Source organism: Lemur catta, chromosome 1 (genome assembly GCF_020740605.2).
Source record: "Lemur catta isolate mLemCat1 chromosome 1, mLemCat1.pri, whole genome shotgun sequence".
In the NCBI taxonomy this organism is placed as follows: domain Eukaryota; kingdom Metazoa; phylum Chordata; class Mammalia; order Primates; family Lemuridae; genus Lemur; species Lemur catta.
Window position 1 is genome coordinate 24,376,304 of NC_059128.1, and position 23,867 is coordinate 24,400,170.

General features: G+C 41.4%; 1 protein-coding gene across 1 annotated transcript in view; it reads right to left on the reverse strand.

The window, feature by feature from the left end:
• The window catches only part of IFT43 (intraflagellar transport 43), an 80,674-nt gene that overhangs the window by 46,543 nt on the left and 10,264 nt on the right, over nucleotides 1-23,867 (reverse strand). The window contains exon 3 of the mRNA XM_045563321.1: nucleotides 1,578-1,645. Within this exon, the coding sequence (XP_045419277.1) occupies nucleotides 1,578-1,645 (68 nt within the window). The remainder of the gene's footprint in view (nucleotides 1-1,577; nucleotides 1,646-23,867) is intronic.

The window sequence follows — 23,867 nt, forward strand, 5'->3', positions numbered from 1 at the left end:
ATCTGTAGTGTTCCCCTTCATGCATGAATAATCTATGTCTAGGGGGGACTTACATCAGCTGTTACTAACAAACAATTGCATTCTGTTTAGAAAATTACTTTTAGAAGAACGCAGAATCCTACAACATAGGTAAACTTTGAAAACATTACACCAAATGTGAGAAGCCACCCATAAAGCCACATAATGTTAGGGACAAAAAAACAAGTGAGAGGTAATGGAAATCAGAAAAACAGAAAGGGGAAAGCAGTTATAGAAAAACAATAAGGAGGAAATGGTTGCAGAAAAATAAAAAAGAGAACGGTTATTTCAGTCTTAAAGAATGGGGTAATTAGGCCATGGAACACTGACCACCAGTCTGAGAATGGAAAAAACACCATTAACAGGTTACGGCACTTTCCCCACCATACACATGCGAGAAAGAAAGAATGACTGAAACATAACCTTTAAGTCATGTCCATACCTGGAAAGAATTCAGTCCCCAAAGCAGTGACGTATAGTCATGAGTAGTTGCAACTAACCTTTACCTAAACATAAAACATATAAAAGGAAAAACAAAGAAGTAGACAGTGTCTTCTCCACTTGCGGAGACAGACCCATTTCCCCTTAGGAAATGTACTTTTGCTTTGCACCCTTACACTTTACTCGCAATAAATTCTTCACACATACTTGCTGAGTGTCTGTCATCTCTCTCCATCGTGAGGGCCAAGGTTTGTGATTCCTTCAAGCTAGGAGCCCAAGAATTGGGGAAACACTTCAAAGTCCAGCTATCGAATGAACCGTGACAATAATGTATGATTCCATTTATGTGAAATGTCCAGAATAGGCAAATCATAGAGACAGAAAGTTGACTGGTTGTTGCCTAGGCTTGGGGAGGTTGCGGGGACATGGGAAATGAATGCTAACAGGTACAGGGTTTCTTTGGGGGGAGATGTGATAAAAATGTCCCAAAATTGACTGTGGTAATGGTTTCACAACTCTGTGAATGTAAAAAAAAAATGATTAAATTGTACACTTTAAATGAGTGAATTATATGATATGTGATACACAGGAGGAGGGCATTAGGACTGTTTTACTACTTACTATAAGGTGGTTATACAGCCTGTGAAGTGGTATACTGTTATTTGAAAGTAGACTCGAGTTAATTGTGAATATACAGTGCAAACTCTAGGACAATCACTATTTTTTGTTTTTTAAAAAATGTATAATTGATATACTAAGTAAAAAGAAAAAATGGAATCATATAAAACAATCAAAATCATGTAAGACAGAAAAAGAGTGAAAGACAAAAAATAGGAACAAAGAACAATGGCAATGAAATTGCCCCACATAAATATAGTCAACTAATCTTTGACAAAGTAGGAAAGATAACACAATGAAGCAAAGTTAGTCTTCTGAACAAATCATTTGGGAGCAACTGGACTTCCACGTGCAAAACAATGAATCTAAAGATAGATCTTGCACCTCCATGAAATTATATCTTGATAAAGCTATTATAAAAAATAAAACAACACAGGAGCAAAGTCCCCATTGCACCCTGCCCACACCCAATCCCACCACTGTAAGCTGCTGGTACTCACTTTGAAGTCTTCATGGACTCATCTGCCCAGCCTCCCTGTCTGCGGCGGGGTGGTTTAGGAGGGGGAGCCTACAAGGAAAGAGAAGCCAAAAGAACACAGTCACTCAAGATTTGCATTTTAACAACAGTGGCTGAGGTTAAGGCCACCTCCAGCAATATTCACCCTACCTTTTGAATAAAAATACAGTAACCTTCTCATTTACCGTGAATATCTGGGTTCTTTCACACTCTTCTGGTAGATGTATAAATTGGCACAATGTTTCTGGAGGGCAATTTGCTGCTGTCTATTGAAAGCCTTAAAAATGATCATACTTTTTGACTCAGAAATTCTAATCCCAGAAATTTATCCCAAAGAAATAATCAGAGAAGAATATAATGTTATTTTTGAATAGTGAATAGTTGGAGACCACCAAAATGGCCGGCAAAAAATAATTAAGTAAATGGTGGAATGCAAATTAAAATACTATGCAAAAATGAAAAACTATACTACAAAAAATACTTAATCATATAAGAAAGTTCAATATATATTAATTTTCAAAAATTGTTGCAAAACACTAGAGATATGCTTCTGATTTTTTGAAATGATTATTAATACATAATATCTAGTGTTAATTAACTACATGTACATGACTAGCAGGGGACTCCAGTTATGGGCACTTTTGATTTTCCTACATTCTGCTGTGGTACATTTTCCAATTAACAGTCAACTAATATTACTTTTATAAATAGAAAAGTAATCAAATAAAGATGTAACACTGAGGCTTGCTAAGAAGACATAAACTAAATTGTTGGGTGAGTTAAGAATATACTCAAGAGACCTGCCCTACCCACCACCACTGTTGCTAGTGCCCAAGTGAGCTGTCTGAGGGCCTTGGGGTTTCACCCACCCCACCTACCACCACTGTGCCCATGAACACCATCCAAGGGCCTAAGGACAGGACCACCCCACCAACTGCCAATGCCACCGGTGCTCCAGTGCACTGTCCAGGGGCCTGGAGATTGACCTGACCTGCCTGCCACTGCCAACTCCCAAGCACAACACCCAGAGTCCTGAGGACAGGCCTACCCTACCCACTGCCACCACTGCTGGCACCCGTGTACATCGTCCTGGGACCTAGGATTGATCTACCCTACCTGCCACCACCAGCACACATCTTTTGGAGCCTGAGGACAGGTCTTACCTGCCTGCTTCTCATGTACCCTGTCCAGGGGCCTAGAGATTGGCCCCCCTACTGCCTGTGGCTGATGACCATGTGTGTCTCCCAGGGGCCTGAGGACTGGCCTGCCCAGCCAGCAGCCACCACTGCTGCTGGCACCTACCCATGTGTGCTACCTGGAAGCCTGGGGACTGGTCCATCCAGCCCCCACTGCCACCACCAACACCTAAGCAAGCCACCTGGAGGCCCAACGTCTGGCCCACCCATATCTGCCACCACCAGCAACCATATATGGCACCTGGGGAGCCCAAGGACCAGCTTACCCAGCCTACTGCCACCACCATTTGTGCCCAAGGACCAGCCCTCATAGTGTCCCTGTCTGCGGAAAAGCTTTGCCATAGACTCCACTAATAATCACAGCCTAAGCCATTAAGGAACTCACAGATACCAATGATGCTAATTACAGCCAAAGAAATCATGTAAAGAATATATTACTGCACCCACTCACTACTGCACCAAAGCACCCTACCCAACCAATACTATAGATATAGCTATAGGAAAAAGGCTTTCCCTATGAAAACTAATCCATAAAATTGAAAGAAGCAACTGTTATGCCAGATGCACAGATAGCAACATAAAGACACAAGAAACATGAAAAACCAAGGAAACATGACACCTCTACAGGAACACAGTAATTCTCTAGTAATAGAGCCCAACAAAATGAAATCAACAAGTGCCTGAAAAGGAATTCAAAACAATTATATTAAAGAAACTTAGTGAGATATGAGAGAACACAGAAAAATAATGCCAAAAAAATCAAGAAAACAAGTCATAATCTGAATGAGAAATTCTACAAAGAGATAGATATCATACAGGCAGCCCACATGGCCTTGGGTGGTGTGGCCTGATAACCCTGATCACCCCCAGGGCGAGCCCATGGCCTGCAAGCCACGGCCAGGCCACAGTTGGACGAAGCTGTGAGCCCAGGCATGGTTCTACTGTACGCTGGGCTTTCAATTTTCTTTCTCACTGGACTGGTGGTGTAGAGAAGGTCTAAGAAGAGTATAGTTTTTCTTTTTTCTCTTTCAAGAAAGGGGGCAAAAAGCACTAACTTTCAGTGACAATCCCCCCTGACATTCCTAGTGACCAAGTACTTGGCCTTGGGTAGATCCCTTAACTGCTGCCATTTATTCATTCAACAAATGTTAAGCTGCTTCTGCCCCTTGGGTTTTGGGGACACAGTGTGAGCAGGATGAGAAGGACCCTTCCTCCTGGAGCCTGGGTCTGGCAAAGGGGAGAGCTGGTGAGCACATTAGAACACTAATGAGTAAAAGCTAAGAAGGAAGTATAGCAATAAACCCCCTATATCAAAAGTACAGACAGATTTCAAATAAACAACCGAATGTACACCTCAAAGAAACTAGAAAAGAACAAACCAAACCCAAAATTACTAAAAGGAAAGAAATAATTATAAAGATCAGAGCAGAACTAAATGAAATAGAGACCAAAAAAACAATACAAAGGATCAATGCAACAAAAAGACGGGGGTTTTTGAAAAGATAAAATCAGTAAACTGCCAGCTAGACTAACCAAGAAAAAATGAAGACTCAAATAAAATCAGAACCAAAAAAGGAAACATCATAACTGATACTACAGAAATATAAAGGATCATTAGAGACCATTATGAACAACTATACACTAATAAATTGGAAAACCTAGAGGAAATGGATAAATTCCTGGACACACACAACCTACCAAGATTGAACCAGGAAGAAATAGAAAAGTTAAAGAGACCAATAACAATTAATAAGCCCAGGACTGCATGGCTTTACTGCTGAATTCTATCAATCTTATGAGAATAACACTAATTCTTCTCAAACTATTCCAAAAAATTGAATAGGAGGGAATTCTTCCTAACCATTCTATGAGGCCAGCATTATCCTGACATCAAAACCAGAGAAGGACACAAAAATAAAAAAAAAAGAAAAAAGAAAACTACAGACCAATATCCCTGATGAACACAGATGCAAAAATCCCCAACAAAATACTAGCTAACTGAATCCAACAACACATCAAAAAGATAATACACCATGATCAAGTGAGATTTATCCCAGAGATGCAAGGATGATTCAACATAAGCAAATGAATAAATGTAATATATCACATCAACAGAATAAAGGACAAAAATGATATGATCATCTCAATACATGCAGAAAAAGCATTTGATAAAATTCAACATACTTATAGTCCCAGCTACTAGGGAGGCTTAGGCAGAAGGATCCCTTGAGCCCAGGAGTTTGAGGTTGCTGTGAGCTGGGCTGACGCCACGGCACTCTAGCCCAGGCAACAGAGCGAGACTATGTCTCAAAAAAAAAAAGATAAAAAATAAAAATAAAATAAATAAAATAAAGTGGGCAAAGGATCTGAATAGACATTTTTCAAAAGACAACATACTAATGGCCAACAGGTGTATGAAAAAAATGCCCAGTATCACTAATCATCAGAGAAATGTAAATCAAAACCACAATGAGATATCATCTCACCCAGGTTACAATGGCTATTGTCTGTCTCTGCAGGGGGTAAATTCAAAGAAGGTGTACTAAGAGATCCCCACCACTGCTTCCCAGTCTGAGTCATTTGTTGGTGTGCCTGCCACCCCACACTCATGCATTCCTAGGCTGGAAAGGGAATCTTTATATACCATGACCCCTCTTCCCTCAGGTACAGCTGAGTGTACTGGTCTGACCTGATCAGAACCAAGCAGATTCCCTGTCCCAGGAATCTGGAATTGAAGCACAGAGGCTAAGTTGTTCAGACAGCATTGAGCATTGGAACTGACTAGAATCAGAATAACCCAAATCGGCCGGGTGCGGTGGCTCACGCCTGTAATCCTAGCACTCTGGGAGGCCGAGGCGAGTGGATCGCTCGAGGTCAGGAGTTCGAGACCAGCCTGAGTGAGACCCCGTCTCTACTAAAAATAGAAATAAATTATCTGGACAACTAAATATATATATAGAAAAAATTAGCCAGGCATGGTGGTGCATGCCTGTAGTCCCAGCTACTCGGGAGGCTGAGGCAGTAGGATCGCTTAAGCCCAGGAGTTTGAGGTTGCTGTGAGCTAGGCTGACGCCATGGCACTTACTCTAGCCTGGGCAACAAAGTGAGACTCTGTCTCAAAAAAAAAAAAAAAAAAGAATAACCCAAATCTACACAAGCCAAAGTTGTGCATAAGCAGAAACCAAGAACGTTGGTCTTGTTGAGCTCTGACCATGTGTAAGGCACTGTGTTGGGGAGAGGTAAAATGTTAAAGACTACCGAATCATACTGGGTCCCCTTGAGGGCCCCCAATTTGGCCTGCAGCTATCTTTCCTGTGCTTTTGCAAGTAACACCCCATATTTCTTTACTCAGGATAGGACCATATTGTGATAATATAATAAGGTGATAAACTGGTAGCCATGTTTTGTTTGGCCATATAGTGTTTTTTCATTGTGCTTTGAAATTTAAGCTGCCATGTAAAAATTGGAAGATTCAGCCAGGCGCAGTAGCTCATGCCTGTAATCCCAGCACTTTGGGAGGGTAAGGTGGGAGGGCTGCTTGAGGCCAGGAGTTCGAGACCAGCCTGGGTAACCATTGTGAGATCCCATCTCTACAAAAAATAGAAAAATTAGCCAGGTGTGGTGGCACACGCCTATAATCCCAGCTACTTGGGAGGCTGAGGCAGGAAGATCACTTGAGCCCAGGAGTTTGAGGTTGCTGTGAGCTATGATGACGCCACTGGACTCAAGCCCAGGCAACAGAGTACAGTCCTGTCTCAAAAAAGAAAAATTGTAAGATTCCATGCAAAAAGTTAGTTTTTAGCTTCTCCTGAAAACCTGGAAGATCTAGGCATGCTGGGGCTGAGTAGGAGTTGCCCCCTACAGACAGGACACATGCACTGCAGGTAGCCACAGTCCCCACCCTCCCTTTTTGTGTCCTTCTGGCTAAAGTCAAGTGCCAGCTGTCATTTGTTATTACTGTACGTATGCTGAAGTTTCTCTTTTGACACAGAATTCTCTCCATTCCTATGTTTACCTGAAATGGGAAAATTAAAGTTATGCCAGGTGTGTTGAGGAAGATGGGAAAGCATATTTCTTGGTAGAAGTGTGATCTTTTCATACTTGTGTCTCCCTAAGTCCCACTTCATTCACTGGGGCTGCCTGCCTGGCCCTGTTGGCATCTGGGTGTGTGGCCCCTGAACCAGACTCCCAGAGCTGGGAAATCTGCTTTCTTTTCTTTGCTCCAGATGTTGGGAAGGACAGAATCCAAGTAAAAACCACAGTGCCACAATGCCAGGAGTGCCCAAGTTGAGAGCTTTTCTAATGCTATAAGACATCAAGAGTCCACACAAGAAGGGAAGGAACCTGTATCTCCTGATACCACCTCTGTTTTCTACTATGGGATGTGGGTTACAAGGGGGACAGGAGGAGCAGAGAGTGAGCCAGGAAGGAATTGTGAAAAATGAGGCAACACGAAAAAGGAGCATAAGTGTCATAAATTTTTTCCAAATGCCACCCTTTGAGTAATTCCTGAAACTACTGAGGGATTACATTAGTCCAGCACATAATAAGTACTATACTTTCACTGTTCTCATCATCATCATCATTACTAATGTATGTATGGAAGGTTAGACTATGTATGATAAAATGTACAACCATTTGGAAAAAAATGACTTCTTTGAGCCTGGCCTCAGTTGTCACTTTGACTACTAATGGACATCATATGGTTAATAGAGTTCCCTAAGATTGCAAAAACCAAAATGATGGGCTTTATCTTCTTTAACCACAAACCCCAGGAGGCCATGGCCATCGGGTGAAAATCCTTCCTGCCCACAGGTAACACAAAGCCACGTTTCCTCTCATTTTCTTCCTATTATAAAATGATTCCAGCAGTTTTAAAGCAAAAAGATCACCACAGAAGAGTCACTCTCCTCCATATGTGGTACAGCTGAACACCTAGTTCTAAAATCTAAGACTTTTTCCATTAATGACTGAAGCCTTCAGGAGTTGACACAATATCATAAAAACGGTCTAATCTACTTTTCACTTCTCCCAAACAGTGAGCTCCCCTGGGAGAGGAGGAGTTGCAAAGAAGTCCTATGGGCAAAATGAGGCCACGGCTATAGTAGGCCTCCCTGCCTCCCACTAGGAGTCCTGGCAAACCCCAGGAGAGCGCACTCGGGCAGAGGGAGACGAGGAGGGACAGGCAGACTTAGCTCTCTGCAAAGTAGGGCTTGGGCATTTAGAGGAAGATGTCTGTCTCCTGATGGGGAATCCTCACCTTCACGATGTAGTCCTCGGAGTCCAAGGATCAGAAATGTTTTTGTAAACACTCCCTACTGAGTCTTGTTATGGCCACACACAAATAGCCTATCTGGAGGAGACAGACTTCATTAACTAACCATTCCCAGGTTACAAAGGCTTTTCCCCAGAACTTGACTTTGTTCTCTATGTGGGGAGGTGGCCACTGCCCTGTTTCCTGGCTGAGATAGAAAAAGTAGATGTCATCTCTGTCTCCAAATGTTACCCACTTCAGTGAGGCCTAGAAGACGCAGAAAGAAGTCAGGGTGTATCAGGTCTGTATGAGATCCATGTGATTGGACAGCAGGCTTAATCTGAAACCCAGGAGGCCATGGTGGAGGAAGGGGATCGGCATCAGTGAAGGAGCTACAGAGGGTCACTCCACGGATAGTCTGTTTCCATGGTCCAAAGGGGAAGCTGAGGAGGAATTCCTCAGCTATGGGGAAGTTCCACCAAATATTGCAGTTTTCTTGTCATCTTGGTCTGGTGGGTCCCCTCTGCACGGACAATCCAGCCCCGAATTCCTGGCCGCTCTTCCTAAGAGCCATGACTATACCTAGTTAGCTCCATTTCAAAGAAAAGTACTCTCTTCCAGGGCAGTCAAAACACAGGACACACAGCTGGGTCAAGCCACTGCTGTGGCTCCTTTTAGGCTCAGCTGCCAGAACTGCTGGGCTTTCCCTCCTCAGCAGTGACAGGTCAGATGCCGGAGAACCTGCGGCGGCCTGACTGCCTCTTGCCTGCCTGTCAGAGTTCCAGTCCCTGTCTGGACTCGTGAGAAGCTAAAACCCTTTAGTCATAGATCTTTCCATCTGGGCCAAGAGTCCTTCCCTTTCCTACCTTTCAGGGCTAGGTACGGCCAGAGGAGATACAAATGTATGATTTTTTTTTTTTTCTCAAATCTTATGTGTCAAAGTTCTCTCTATAATGGCCCACTCATTTAAAGGAAAAAAAATTTACTCTTGCTCCATCTTTGAAACTAGAAACTTAATCTTTAGGCAGGCTAAGACAATTATGGCATTTTTTCCTGGAGCTCATCAACTCCAGAATCCTCTTTGACCAAACAACTTGGGAAGATATCACCAATCTGTTTGCATTAGCACTTTGGAAGAACTCTATTTGCTATCCCTGTGTTAGGGAGGAGGGAAAACAAATTGGATGGGAGAGAGAGATAAGAGCTCAAATGACCTTAAAAGCTAGAGAGAAGAGAAGGCCTGATCCTAGAATTCAAAAGTCCTGGTTTATTCTTTAAATTACTCTGCTTCTGAAATCCAGAGGCACAGCCCCAAGACATCAGCTGGAAAAATGATTTCCAATTTTGGCTGACTTACTGCCAGGTAACATTCCCCAAATTTGTTTTTAAAAAAAGAAAGAGTCTTAAAATATGCAACACCAAGAGGGACAGAAATAGGAATGGGTGACGGTAGCCCTTAGGCAGTGCATCCCTCGTGTTCCCTTGCAAGCTGGAGTCACGTCGCTGAGTGTGGGAAATGAGCACGGCCTGCCGGGTCTGCCGCCTGATGGACAGAGGGGGCAGGACCCTGCATAGCTCCTGAAGAGAAGCAAAAATGTGTTCTCTCCAAAAATAAACAGGGGGCAGGAATGACTGCGAGTAAAGGGTTGGAAGCACGTGACTGGCAGTTGCAGTCCTGAAATACCAGCTTTCTACAAAAAGGAGCCTGTGAGAGGCAGAGAGCGGGAATTTCAGGAAATGGCCTCTTTATATGGTCTCATCCGAATGGGCCAGGATTCAACTAACTGGAATTACCATGTCAGAGGGAGCCTTCAGGGCTAGACTTGTTTCTGATCTTTATATGGTTCCCCCAGATTCTTAAGATGCCGAAATAGAAAAGATGCTGCAGTGCCAAAAAAGGAGCCTTCTGAGTTTAGAAGCTTCTCACACACTCTCAGAAGTGCTCGAGAAACACTCCCCCACCCTCCAAACGTGAATCAGGCCAAGAGTTTTGAAACCAAACTGCAACCTGTTTCAAAAAGCCAGTCTAAACACACGCCTAAATTCCAACAGAAACACATTTAGTTAAGGAAGATCCATTGCAAACTTCACACTTATCTATCTTCCAGCTTCTAGAGGCAATGCAGCTCCCACATTCTGACTTAGATTACTGAAGAAAAACAAATTTCCCTTCCTTTCTCCAGCAAGCTGAAAGAAGATCCAAGAAAGTTGCTCTTTATTTGCCTGGCGAGAGAAAGGACTGACACTTAGCGACAGAGCATGTGCACGCACTGCAGGGCTGGCATCCAGCCCTCCAGTCTGTCCTCCACACGCAGCTCCTTCTCTCCTGCCTCAACCCTGGGTCTGACAACCAATTCCATACAGACCTGAGTTTTCGCACAGTGGATTTAAGGTCATAGAAGGTAATGGATCATTCAAGCTTATAAATGAACTGTGAGCAAACACAGTTCTCTCAAGCTGAAATGGACAGATCAAAATGCAAATTCTATTTTAGGTAGAAGAAAGAAACTTGAGCATCAATGGATGCTAAAGCCATTAGGCGAAAGACTGACTGGTGAGGAACTGGGCATTCTCATGGTGCCAAAGAATTGACCCATACATTACGTGCCAGTTGCAAGGGAGAAAATACTGCTTTACAACGGAGGCATCTGTCACTACCCTAACTCAGTGATCAAACTTAGCAGCTTTAACAGTGTGGGACAAAATGTGCTGCCACTTGAAGCACACAGCACCACCCAGGAAAAATCCCTGCCAAAAACATCCAACTGGAAGCTAATCAAGCTTTCAAATTTGATTTCTAGCTTACTGGATTTCAATCTGATTTCCAGCTTACTGGAAACCAGGTGAGAGGAATAAGTAAAATGACACTAGGAAGAAAAAAAATCAGACAAATCTAGAATGTGGGAAACTAAAGAACCAGCCCAATGTCTTCAAAAAAGTCAATGCCCTTAAAAAGGTGGGTGTGGGGACAGGTGGAGGACTATTCTGAATTAAAAGAGACTTAACATAAATAAACATAATGGTGTGATTCTTGATTGAATCCTGGTTTGAAAAAAACAGCTATAAAAGACATTTTGGAGACAACTGGGGAAAATAAACATGGACTGGGTAATAGATAGTGTTAGGGAGTTGTAGTGTGCAATTGTGGTTTTCTAGGAAAATGTCCTTTTTTGAGATATATGCTGAAGCATTTAAGTAACATGTTATGATGCCTAAAATTTGCTTTGAAATAATTCAGGAAAAAATATATAAAACAAATATTCTATTTTAAAATATGTTATACTTATAAAATATATATGATTTAAGCAAATACAGCAAAATGTTACTTGAATATAGGTGATGGGCGTTATGTTCTTCATTGTACTATTTTTTTCTACTTTTCTGGATGTTTCTAATTTTAATGAAAAGTTGAAACAAAATAAGAAATAAACTAGGTGGATGAAGGTTAACAAAAGAGAAAAAAGGCAGGGTTGGGGTGGAGGAGGGCACCACTGCAGAGGTTGTTCGTGGATGTAGCTGCTCAGTGAAGAACAATGAGGTGCTCTCCACCTAATGGCTGGGAATTCCTAACACCCTGAGGACCAGAAAACAACTCTACACCCAGTGTGTCAGGTCTTGAGATCCCAGACATGACTAGATGTGATGGGAGAATGTGCTTTTAGATAACAGTGCCTCCCTACCCCTCCAGCACTTGCTGTGGATTTTATTTTAATTGTGTATATAGGAAATTTGAGCAAGAAAAAAATGTAGTTGAAAGAACACTAGACTAGACATCAAGTGATCTGGCTTCTAGTCCTGGCTCTAAACTGACTAACTCCATGATCCTGGGTTCTTCTTTATGATAGAAGTGATTCCTCCCAGTTCTATAATTCTGTAATTCTATGGGTGTATGAATTATAATAATCTGAATTCAGGGGGAGGGTATCTAAGCAAAACAGATGTAAATGATAACATGAAACATTTATCACCCATTAGAGCTGGCATGAAGGGGACAGGGATAAAGACAGAGTAAAAGGCCACCGAAAGAAAGGAGAATACATAGGCATAAGGAGTCGATCAATGGTGAATGAGTTGATCTAGGCAATGAAAAAGAAAATATTAACTAATTCATAGCTAACAATAATAATCACAACAGCCAACATCTACTGAGGGTTTACCATATAGTAAAGGTTCAGGAGGATTACTTTCAGGAATCTCATGACCGGATGAAGTAGGCACTACTACATAGCAAGTTTATAGATGAGGAAACTGAGGCTGAGAGAGATTAACTCAGGTAAAAATCAGACTATTTGTAAGTACAGAATTCAAATCCAGGTCAGTCTGACACCAGGGCATTATGCTGAACCATAGCTGATTTCCTAGCAGCTAGATGCATGTCAGCTTGAAAGGACAGAGCAGCTATAGAAAAGAATCAATCTGGGCTGAAACAAAGTCCCTGAGAATTAGAGAGACTAGATCAATGCCATTTAGCCTGATATTCCAGACAGGACCAGGGAAGATGAAACCGAAGGGGCTGTCTCCTTGATCTATTTTTCTGGGCACAAAGTAAGATGTATCTGTCGATGATATAAATATGTTCAATAAGATAGGAGGACCAGAAAGCAGCCCGGTCCAACCCTTACCCCTTTAGTGAGGCAAGTTGAGGCTTAGTCTGAGGGAAGGGTTAAGGGCAAAGTGAGGATTAAGAAGTGATGCTGAAATCCTAATAGCTTGCGCACAGTGCCAAGCTGGGTGAGGCTGAATTCAACATAAATCTTCGCACTTGGAAAGTAGTTGTGTTTTACTGCATGCCACAAGATATTTTCCTCATACCAACAGTGAAATAGCTTTGAAGAAGAAGGGACTAAATCCAAGGGAAAAAGTTGAGTTTGCCAGAAGGAAGTAAAGGGGAAAAGCTATCACTTTAAAGGTGGAGGGAGGAGGGCAGGAACGGAAAGGAAGAGAGGGAGAGGGAGAGGGGACAGCGGGATAGTCCCGGGTTTGAATTCTAGAATTGTCACTTTCTAGCTGGGCTGGTCATATCTTCACTAAGCCTCCTTTCCTCATGTGTAATATGAGAATGATCATGGGTTCCTCACAGGTCTACTGTAAACACTAGAGACAATCTTCGACACAGAGCTGGTAATAAATGGTGCCATTAGTGGCCATTACATTATTTATGAGAAATAATAAGTAATAAAATACAGACTTTGAAGGACAAATCCTCAATACTTAAAGTTGAGACAATGGGAAGTTTTTGGTAGTCAAACATTGTAAAGTCTTTTATTTGGGGCTGCCTTGCAAATTTTCATTCCGGGAATCCAATTCTTTTCTATTCCAGCTTCCCTGAAGAGCAAGAAATCCTTTAAAGTTGCCTGAATCAAGAAGACAAAAACCACAGTTCCACTGCTCAGTGAGACATAAATGTGATGCTCAGAACAGCCACAATGTCTGCCAAATGCTCTGGTGGTGTCACACGTCTCCAAATATTCACACATACCCTGTAATAAAAATACCCATATCCCATAGCTCACTACAGAGTCATCAAACTGCCCACTTTAAGTGATTCATGGAATAGAGCTGCCAGCAATTGTGTCAAAGAAGCTGATCCAAAGAGAACAGATTATAGTCCTGAAAGTCATTCTTAAAATTCTTCCTGGATTTTCCCATCTTGGATGGTATCCTCTTAATCTTAATTAAATCCCTTTGGGTCATCCTAAATCAGCTCTGCCCTCTTCCTCTTCTTGGGTCTATACACCTTCCAGACATGTGTAAAGATACCCCCTATTCCCTTATACTTCTTTCAGTTTAGCCAACATAAACATTCTTTTCAACATTCATCATAAATCAAAACCTATACATTTCTGTCATTCTCTTAACTCCTTTCCATTTGTTAAAATCAATCCAGCATGTGTGTAGCCAGAAATGTGCACAATGTTGAAGGTGTAAATTCCCAACACTCGAAGGGGCAACCCTCCTGGGACCTGTGAGTTAGTGACTTTGTATAATCGCAGTCTAGACTCGCTACCTCAACCAAATCCAGAGTGGAGTAACTGGGAGCAAGTTGAGAACAGCAGAAGCATGCGGTAGCCTTGACGCTTTCAGAAACCTGATCTCTCACAAGGCTTCTCAAGGGTGATGATGGAAAAGAAGTGAGGGTAGCTCAAAAGCAGTATTAGTCCATGGGACGGAGGCCCCCACCATGTGAGACCTAGAGAGGAATGCCCAGCTCCATTCTCCGCTCTGTGTCAGCTCCATTCTCCGCTCTGTGTCACACTGTGGGGAGACTCGGGACATTGCAGGTCTCACACTGCAGCTCTTTACCTTGCTTCAGTAATGGGAGCCAAGGAGAAGACACTATAAGCACAGAGCAAGGTCACAGCTAGCAAATTAGCATACATTTCACACCGTTTCAAAAGTGGCCCCAGTAAACCTAAAAAAAGACTTTTTAAACTTCTAGAACTGTTTCCCAAACTCTGGATTTCATGGGCTGTCAATATTTCAAAAAACAAATTTCTGTTTGTGGGGCTTGGTATGTGGTTGGCAGTACAGGATTAACAGCTTTTAATTTTGTTAAGAACCTTTTTTTAAAAACCACCATTTCCTCCCACCGTCATTTCATTAAAGAAAGGACCTTTCCAATCTCCTCAAATTAGAAAAGACACAAACCAGAATAAGGAATGGTCCTTTAAATTGAATAAATGTAGCTTATGAAAAACTTACTACATTGTTTTTGGTTTTCTCAGTTTGGTAAAAACTTCCTCATACACCAGTGTTAAAACATGCTACAGCCTCTTTTTCAGCTTATTAGTCCAAGGCCTGGTTACTTTCTCAGGCTCTCTTCCCACTCTTTCTCAAACAAGAAAGGCTGACGGCCAGCTCTTCTACTATCCCAGGTGACAATGGCCTGACATGAAAGGCAGGACTTAGGAACAGTCATTTAACCCATAAATTTTGCTACTTAGCTCGAGGCCATAAAGGAGAACTCCTACCCTTGAAATAGCACACTGCCAACCTTGGCAACTCTACAGGCCTTTCTCGATTAACTTTCAGAGTGCTCAGCACAGCATCTGCATGGACGAACACTTATACTCTGGTAACTTGTCCCTGGGCCTCTCTCAAGCCCATATTTCTGATCATTATTTCCAAGTGCACTGATGATATCAGAACACTTCGTATCTCCATAGCCAATGCACCTGAATGTCCCTGTCATTAATCCCAAGAGAATATCGACACAATCTGTCTCGGCAATAACGCCTCTCATTCTTTTTTCACCAATAATGCCACTTGAAAAAACTACAGTGTATGTTGAAACAATCCAAAAGAAATTGGCATGTAATGGGAGAGCAGTTTGTATTCAGCTAACCTTCACAAAGATAACAACTATAAACTCTGGACAAAACATAAAACAACCATTTGAAAGCACTGGAGAGCAAACAAAAGCAGGCATAATAAATTGGAGGGGATTTGATCCTTGAAAGAAAAGAACTGTACTGGTAAAAATCCATGTTTTTAAATGGATTTGCCCCTGAGTGCACGCTCCAGTCTGGGCAGCTAGAACTCAAGTGGAAAGCTGCAGTTTTATCGGCTCAAGAACAAAGTTTTGGACTGCCATATTGGCTAAAAACAAAGAGGGGAAAATCCTTGGAAGGAAGGAGCTCTCAAATATACATATGAAGTCCCCTAAAATTCTTGGTCAATATCTTAACTGCACATGCATGGAGGGGACTCCAAGAAACCCAGTGAAAAGCAACTGCCCGAAGTCTTTAAACAAAAAAGCTGGGTGGAGAAGAGATTTTAGCCTTTGTTCATTACAGGGAAATCAAGAGTTTGGATTTGAGTTCCACCAAGTTAGAAGTACTTGGTACAAACTTCGGGTTTTCCATTGAAATCCCAAAGGCCCATGCCTTAGGAGTAAAGACTATGTCCCAGGACCATGGGATTTGCTCTAGGACAAAGGGTAAAACTAAAATAGATCTAACAAAGCCCAAAGCCAAGCTTCCACAAGTTGAAGGTGATCTGCAAATAATCTGACTATGTACTAAAACAAACATCAACATTTTTCAGAGGAAGGCAACATAATCTAGAGTTTCTATAATTTATAATCCACAATGTCCTATGAACAAACAAAAATTACTAGACATATAAATAAACAGGAAAATGTGACCCATAGTGAAAAAAAGAGCAGACAATAAAAACTGACCCCAAGATGACTCCAATATTGGAATTAACAGACAAGGACTCTAAAGTAGCTATATCAATGTGTTCAAGGACTTACAGGAAAAGATGGTCATAATGAATGAACATATGAGGAATCCAGGGGATAAATAGAAGCTATATAAGAAAAAAACATATAGGTAAAAAATACATGGAAATTTATAATTTAAAAGTATAATACCTAAAGTAAAAAAAAAATCAGTTGATGGGCTTAACATCAGTTTGAAGACAATAGTAAAAATAATCAGTGAACTTTAAGACAGATCAACAGGAAATATCCAATCTGAAGAACAAAAAGATAAAAGATGAGAAAAAATTAATAATACTTCAGGGACAAAAAACACAGTGAAAATCTATGGGATAATATCAAGTAGTCTAACATTTATGAAATTGGAGTCCCAGGAATATAGAGAAAATGGGGCAGAAAAGATAGTTGAAGAAGTAATGGCCTAAAATTTTCCAAATTTGGTGAAAAATATCAACTTACAGATCTAAGAACCTCAGCAAATCCCAAGCAAATAAACACAAAGAAAATTACACCTAGTCATATTGTAGTCAAACTACAATATGGAAAATTTTGTGGAAAATCAAAGATAAAGAGAAAATCGTTAAAGCAGCTAGAGGGAGGAGGAATGACCTATATACAGAAGAGCAATCATCAGAAAAAAGTGAAGAACAGAGGACAAAGGATTGACAATTTTTAAAGTGCTGAAAGAAAAAATATTCAATCCAGATTTCCATATGAGTAGAAAATATCCTTCAAAATGAGGGTGAACTGAGAACATTCTCAGATAAACCAAATGGAGAAGTTATTCTTAGCAAACCTGTACTACCAGAATTGCTAAGGGAAGTTCTTCAGGCTAAAGAGAAATGATACCAGGTGGTAACTTGGATCTATAAGAAGAAATGAAGAACAGAAATGGTAACATTTCTGGAAATGGTAAAATGACAACTGTTTAAAGTGAAATGACAAACTGTACTGTGGAGCTTATAACATATATAGTTTTAAAATATATACTATCAATAGCACAAAGGATAAGAGGGGACAAATAGACTTACACTGCCACAAGGTTCTCACACTGTATGTGATGTGGTATAATATTAACTCTGTGTAACCAGTGATAAGTTATGTATGCATATTCTAATCCCTGAAACAACTGCTAAAAAAAAAAGTAGAAAAATCTATAGCTGGCCAGGTGCAGTGACTCACACTTGTAATCCTAGTACTCTGGGAGGCTGAGGTGGGAAGATCGCTTGAAGTCAGGAGTTTGAGACCAGCCTGAGCAAGAGCGAAACCCCATGCCTAATGATAACAGAAAAAATTAGCTGGGCATGGTGGTGTGCGCCTGTAGTCCCAGCTACTTAGCAGGAGGATTGATTGAGCCCAGGAGTTTGAGGTTGCTGTGAGCTAGGCTGATGCCATAGCACTCTAGCCCAGGCAACAGAACAAGACTCTTGTCTCAAAGTAAAATAAAATAAAATAAAATAAAAATATATACCTAAAAAGCAAATGGAGGAATTAAAATGGAACATAAAAGTAATCTGCTAAACACAGTGACATCATTCTCTATTATATTGGTAAAGGCATGTGACCAGATATGTTTCAGTCTATCACCAACGATATTCAACATCAGTCAGTACCCTTTTCCTGTAAAATGTCATTATTTAAAGAATATTTTACTATCATTCTGCCCCTTCTCAGTAATTACTGACATGCCACATAATGAGAAGAAACCTAGCCTAGATAATGATTTCAATGAGGCTTTCTGACCACAGTCTTATGGTTCCTAAACAGATTAGATCTTCTCTACTCACAGCACACTCTCTCCATCTCCTTGCCTCCCCTAAATCCTGGCTTTCCTCCATGGACTTCATTTTTCTTGCAGCTCTTTCAAGCAGAGTCTGCTCATTCTTTTAAAACCCCACACAGGCCAGGCGCCGTGGCTCACGTCTGTAATCCTAGCACTCTGGGAGGCCGAGGCGGGTGGATCCTTTGAACTCAGGAGTTCAAGACCAGCCTGAGCAAGAGTGAGACCCCGTCTCTACTAGAAATAGAAAGAAATTGTCTGGACAAATAAAAATATATATAGAAAAAGTTAGCCGGGCATGGTGGCACATGCCTGTAGTCCCAGCTACTCGGGGAGGCTGAGGCAGGAGGATTGCTTGAGCCCAGGAGTTTGAGGTTGCTGTGAGCTAGGCTGACGCCATGGCACTCACTCTAGCCTGGGCAACAAAGTGAGACTCTGTCTCAATAAAATAAAATAAAATAAAATAAAATAAAATAAAATAAAATAAAATAAAACCCCACAAACCAAGGTTCCAAGATAATGCTTCTGCTTCACTCCCTAAACTTCCTCTAGATCATTACTCTTCCAAATTATTACACAACACTTTTTTTTGAAACTCCTACCATTAAGCTACACCACCTCTCTCTCTTTCTTCATCCCTGTCACTAACAATGGCCTGAGCATTGATCAAAAGTTTGGGCATTTCGCTCTCTCTCCATAACTACTCATCATTCTAAGCAAAACTAATGTTCACATCAACAATTCTTCTCATGTTTAGCCTCATAGTTCCCAGACCCTCTAAATGCCTGACCTTGCTACTTTCAAACTCCAGTTGTAACTGGAACTGCTCCATCTCTGAAATATCTAGTCCCCTCCTTCCCTCCTTATCTAACCATTTCCTTCTTGGTGTCACTTCTTTCCCTATCAATCTAGCTCATTCCCAAGGTCCCCCACATCATACCTCAACCCCTTGTCTTTTTACCACATTTCCTCCTTGAACCCTTACTATGGTGTGAATGTCCTCTCCAAAGCTCATGTTCAACTTTAATTGCCATTTTAACAGTAATAAGATGTGACACCTTTAGGAGGTGATTAGGCCATGAGGGCTTCTGCCCTCATGAATAGATTAATGCTGTTATCACAGAAGCGGGTTCCTTATAAAAGGATGAGTTCAGCCTTCTTTTGCTTCTCTCTCTCATGCACTCTCTTGCCTTTCCACCTTCTACCATAGTATGACTCAGCAAGAAGGCTCTCACCAGATGCCAGCACCTTGATCTTGGACTTCCAGGGCTCTAGAACTTATGAGAATTTAATGAGAACATAAATTTCTGTTCTTTATAAATCATGCAGTCTGTGGTACTCTGTTATAGCAGCACAAAATTGACTAAGACACTCCCTAAAATTTAGATCAAGCCAACCATGTGTCTTCACTGTGTCAAGACCCAGCCTGCTGAGAGATGTTGGAGAAAACTGCACAACCACGCAAATTAAGGCTCAATAAACTCATGCTCTGCCATCTCTCAGCTAGTTCCTACCTGGTCTCTCTGCTTTCAGTCTCACCTTCCTCCAATCTATATCCCATACCTGCACAGGCTCCTGGTTTTAGAGTTCTAGATAGCAGGGCGAAGCTAGGTTTCAATCAGGAGACATTTCTATGTAAATATGACTGGTAAACTACCTAACAAGATCTCCAAAGAAAGGCATATGAACATCCAAGGCTCCAGTAACTTAGCTATGACTTCCTTTCCATTATAAATAAGTATTTACTTTCATACTTGATTTTTAATTCATAACTTTGAATTTTTTTTTAGAGAAGGTCTACAAATTATATAAGCTTCAGGCCCTATAAAACCTGGATCTGTCCCCATTTGATTGCTGCCAAAGTGTTCTAAAATGCAAACCTGATCACATTGCTTCTCTACTTAAAATATGTTTGTGCCCAGAGATCATGAAGGGTCTGTGTGTCACACAAAGGAATCAGAAGTTCATCCTACAGGTTCTTCTTAGAGATCCCAGAACTGATGACTCCCACATCTGTTATCACTAGTTTTCAACTTTCTCTCTTAATTTCCAAACCAAATTTGGAACATGACAGATCATCTCTTTGAAAATCCTGAAGGCAACTGAAATTCAGCATGCCCCAAATTGAAAGAATTATTCCTTCTTCCTCCTCAACAGCTAAGACTCCTAAATTCTCAGTCTCAAAAATGTCATTACCTAGTCAGGCTTTTCAGCTACACGTGGGGTCAGTTCCAGACTCTCCTCTCCCACTTTCAACAGCTAATATGTTATCGCATCCTATCTGTCTGCCCTCAAAAAGGTCTCTTGGCACTGCCCTCTCCTCTTTGCACCCCTCTGCCAGCCTTTAGTTTATTGCCTCCCAAAGTAAGGTACGTACACCACTCGTGCAAGCAGGATGACCGAAAGTAGCACAGGAATGCACCTTTTTAAAAATAGTCATGCATATATTTTAATGTGTACTTAGAAAAATATAACTATAACTTCACTGATATCGTTTCTTTTTAAAAGTAAATGTATTTAATTATAAAAGGGGAGTTGAAGAAAAAAGTTAATAATGTGAGTGGTATGTGGATATGAAAAACTGTACAAACAATCAGGGAATGCCTGAAGTCTGGGAACACTGCCTTGCTTCATGCCTTCATCATCTCTCAGAAGGACCACTCCAACGGCCTCCTACTGCTCTCCCTGCCAACAAGCTCTCCCGCTCTAGCCTATCCCCCAAGGTAACTGCCGGATTTATCGTCCTAGAAAACAAAGTCAATAATGTCATTTTCTGCTTTGAAATCTTTGTGGGCTCCTTACAACATACAAAATAAACTCAGATTTCTCCACTTGGAATGCCAGTGGAATGCCAGGCCATTGTTCCCCATACATTGTTTCCCCATGCCCTAAAAACACCAGGCCCTGGTACAATGGCATGCCTGTAAACAAGCTTTGCCCACTGCCAGAAATGGCCTTTTGCTGTCCTGCTCACTAGCAAATTCCTACTTATACATGTCAACCCCTCAAGAGTTGCCTCTTTCAGGAAGCCTTCCTTAACTCCCAGGCAGGGTGCGGTACTCCCTCTGTGTCCCCATTTTCTGACACTACTTCAGCATTACAACTTTTTGTCTAAGTGTGTGGCTCCCCAAGTAGAATATGAAGTTATCTTCTTAATTTTTGTACTGGAAAGCGTATATTAAATGTAGGATAGGCCAGGCATGATAGCTCATGCCTGAAATCCCAGAGCTTTGGAAGGCCAAGGCAGGAAGACTGCTTGAGGCCAGGAGTTTGAGACCCTGATTCTACAAAAAATTAAAAAATTAGCCAGGTATAGTGGTGCACACCTATAATCCCAGTTACTCAGGAGGCTGAAGCAGGAGGATTGCTTGAGCTCAGGAGTTCGAGGTCACAGTGAGCTATGATCGTGCCACTGCACTCCAGCCTGGGTGACAGAGCAAGACTCTGTCTCAAAAGTAAATAAATAAAAATAAACAAAAATAAAAAATAAATGTAGGATACAGAAGTGAATGAATGAATGAATGAATAAAATTCTACTTATAAATATGTCAATAAAATATATATGAATGGATGAGGCAAAATAGAGTATGGGGGATTGAGTTCTTTGTTAATACTAGTTAAGAGAAAAAACACAAAGAGATGAAGGAAAAGGAGAAATAGCAGAGGGAAAACAGAGGAAGGCTCAGTAAGAGAGGAACAAAGAGAACACGATTGCAGGAGGGAGACGGGGAGGCCTTCCACATTTGGTAGAGAGTGCACACATGCCATAATCATTCACCACATGTTTACTGAGAACCTACTCAGCGGGCGGTACTATGTCAGGTGCATGTATCCCCATCTCTGACTGCTCCCCTGAAACTGCAGGGGCCTCACTGCTAAATCCAGTTGACTCTGCTGGGGCCTCACCTTTCAGACCCTCTTGGCAGCAAACACTGCTGACCCCTCACCCCTTGACACTCGTTTATCTTGGATTGTGGACACCACAGGTGCCTGGTTTTCTCCTCTCCTCTCTGGCCACTCTTTTTGAATTTCCTTTTGTAAGCTATTCTTGGGCTGTGTGTTTTCTAAATATGAGTGTTCCTCACCTTCTGTCTGTTCCTTAGCTTCCATCAGAAGACTTCTTCTCTTACTCTAAAACTCTCAGAGAGCTAAGGACTTCCAAATCTCTAGCTCCACCCCAGAGCCTGGCACACACAAGTCCCACACATCAAAGACTCCTGGGCATCTCCTGCTGGTTGGACGCATCATCCCCCTACACCTGTTCCTCAGTCATTTAACCAGTACTTACTGAGGGTGTACAAAGTAGAACAAGCACTTCTGGAGCTTGCAATTAATGGGGGAGATGGGACTGAATAATTACACAAATATAAGGTTACAAGCTGTGGTTGCTGTGATAGGAAAAAGCAAAAAAAACAAACAAACAAAAAAAAAACCACCACTGCAAGAGAGTATAATAAGGACTCCTAATTTAAATGAGAGAGTGATAATTTTTGAGGAAGTGATATTCTAGCTGAACCCAAAAGATAAGTAGGAGTCAGCCTAGCAAAGAGTAGGCTGGATATTCTAGGCCAGGGAACTATTCTCTTCTGTTTGATTCCATTCTAGTCTATGGAACTGCAGTATCCGAGGGAACTCTTCTAAGGAACTAGAATAAGTACGGACCTACATAAGCTAAGACCTCAGCATGACTACAACAAGGTAACAGGTATGAAATGAGGCTGAAGATAGACAGAAGGCCCAAATCACACAGGGTCAAGGTAAGGATTTAGGATTTTTTACTTTAAGTGCAATGGGTGTCTGTTAAAAGATTTTGGATGTGAAATGATTGATGCACATTTTTACAAGACCACTCTAGCTAAATGGCAGGAAGATGGAAATCTAAGAGGAGAGACCAGTTATGAGGCAACTGTTGCAGTTCAGGTGAGATGACAGTGGCTCAACCCATTTCTCTAATTCTTTTTTTCCTATCAGAATGCTATTTACACCCATAAATTTTGAGGAGTCTTTTGCTCTGGGAACCTTGAAATAGAAGTCGATTACCATTAAAACAAAGGTATCATTACTAAGAAAATTTTCACATATGAAACAAAAACTTATGAACACAGTCCAGTCTATTTACTTTAAAAAGGAGTTAAACCAAATCCCAATATTACAACAGAATCTGAAAACCTCAGAGGTTTTCCTGACCAGCAAACACAAATGCAGATAGAAAAGTGTAGTGGCTATATTGAAGATACAGCAACAAAAAACAAGGCTAGAAAATACTGAAAACTCACCGTCAAACTCTCCTAATGTTACCAATTATTTCAGTGTCATATGAGAAATACTGGCTGCATATGGTTCATTTGTCAAAAAAGGCAAAGGGGCTGGTTTGGAACATAAAGTCACCAATGAACACCGCTTCAACAACTGTGTGGCCAATGGCTCCACTAATAAACCCAACATGCCACGCTCTCTCCCTTGCCTGCAGAACGTGACTTATGCTTATCCTTCTACTTAGAATATTCTTTTTACTCTTCTCTTGGTTAACTTCTACTCATCCTTCTAGTCTCAGCTCAAACATAATTTCTTCCTGGACAACCTTTCCAGATGTCCCTAAAAGGGACAGACAGGCTCAGTGTGGGTACTCAAGGTGGGGACTCCCATATCTTTCTGTGTCCACCTCCACCTGACACTCACTTCTCTGTAGGACTCTAGGTCAAGGTACTAGAGGGCAGGGGAGCATGTCTAGTTTATTAATGTATTTCCAGCTCCAAGCATAATACCTGGAACATGGAAAGTAATCAAGTTTCATAAGTGAATGAATGAGTGAATGTTAC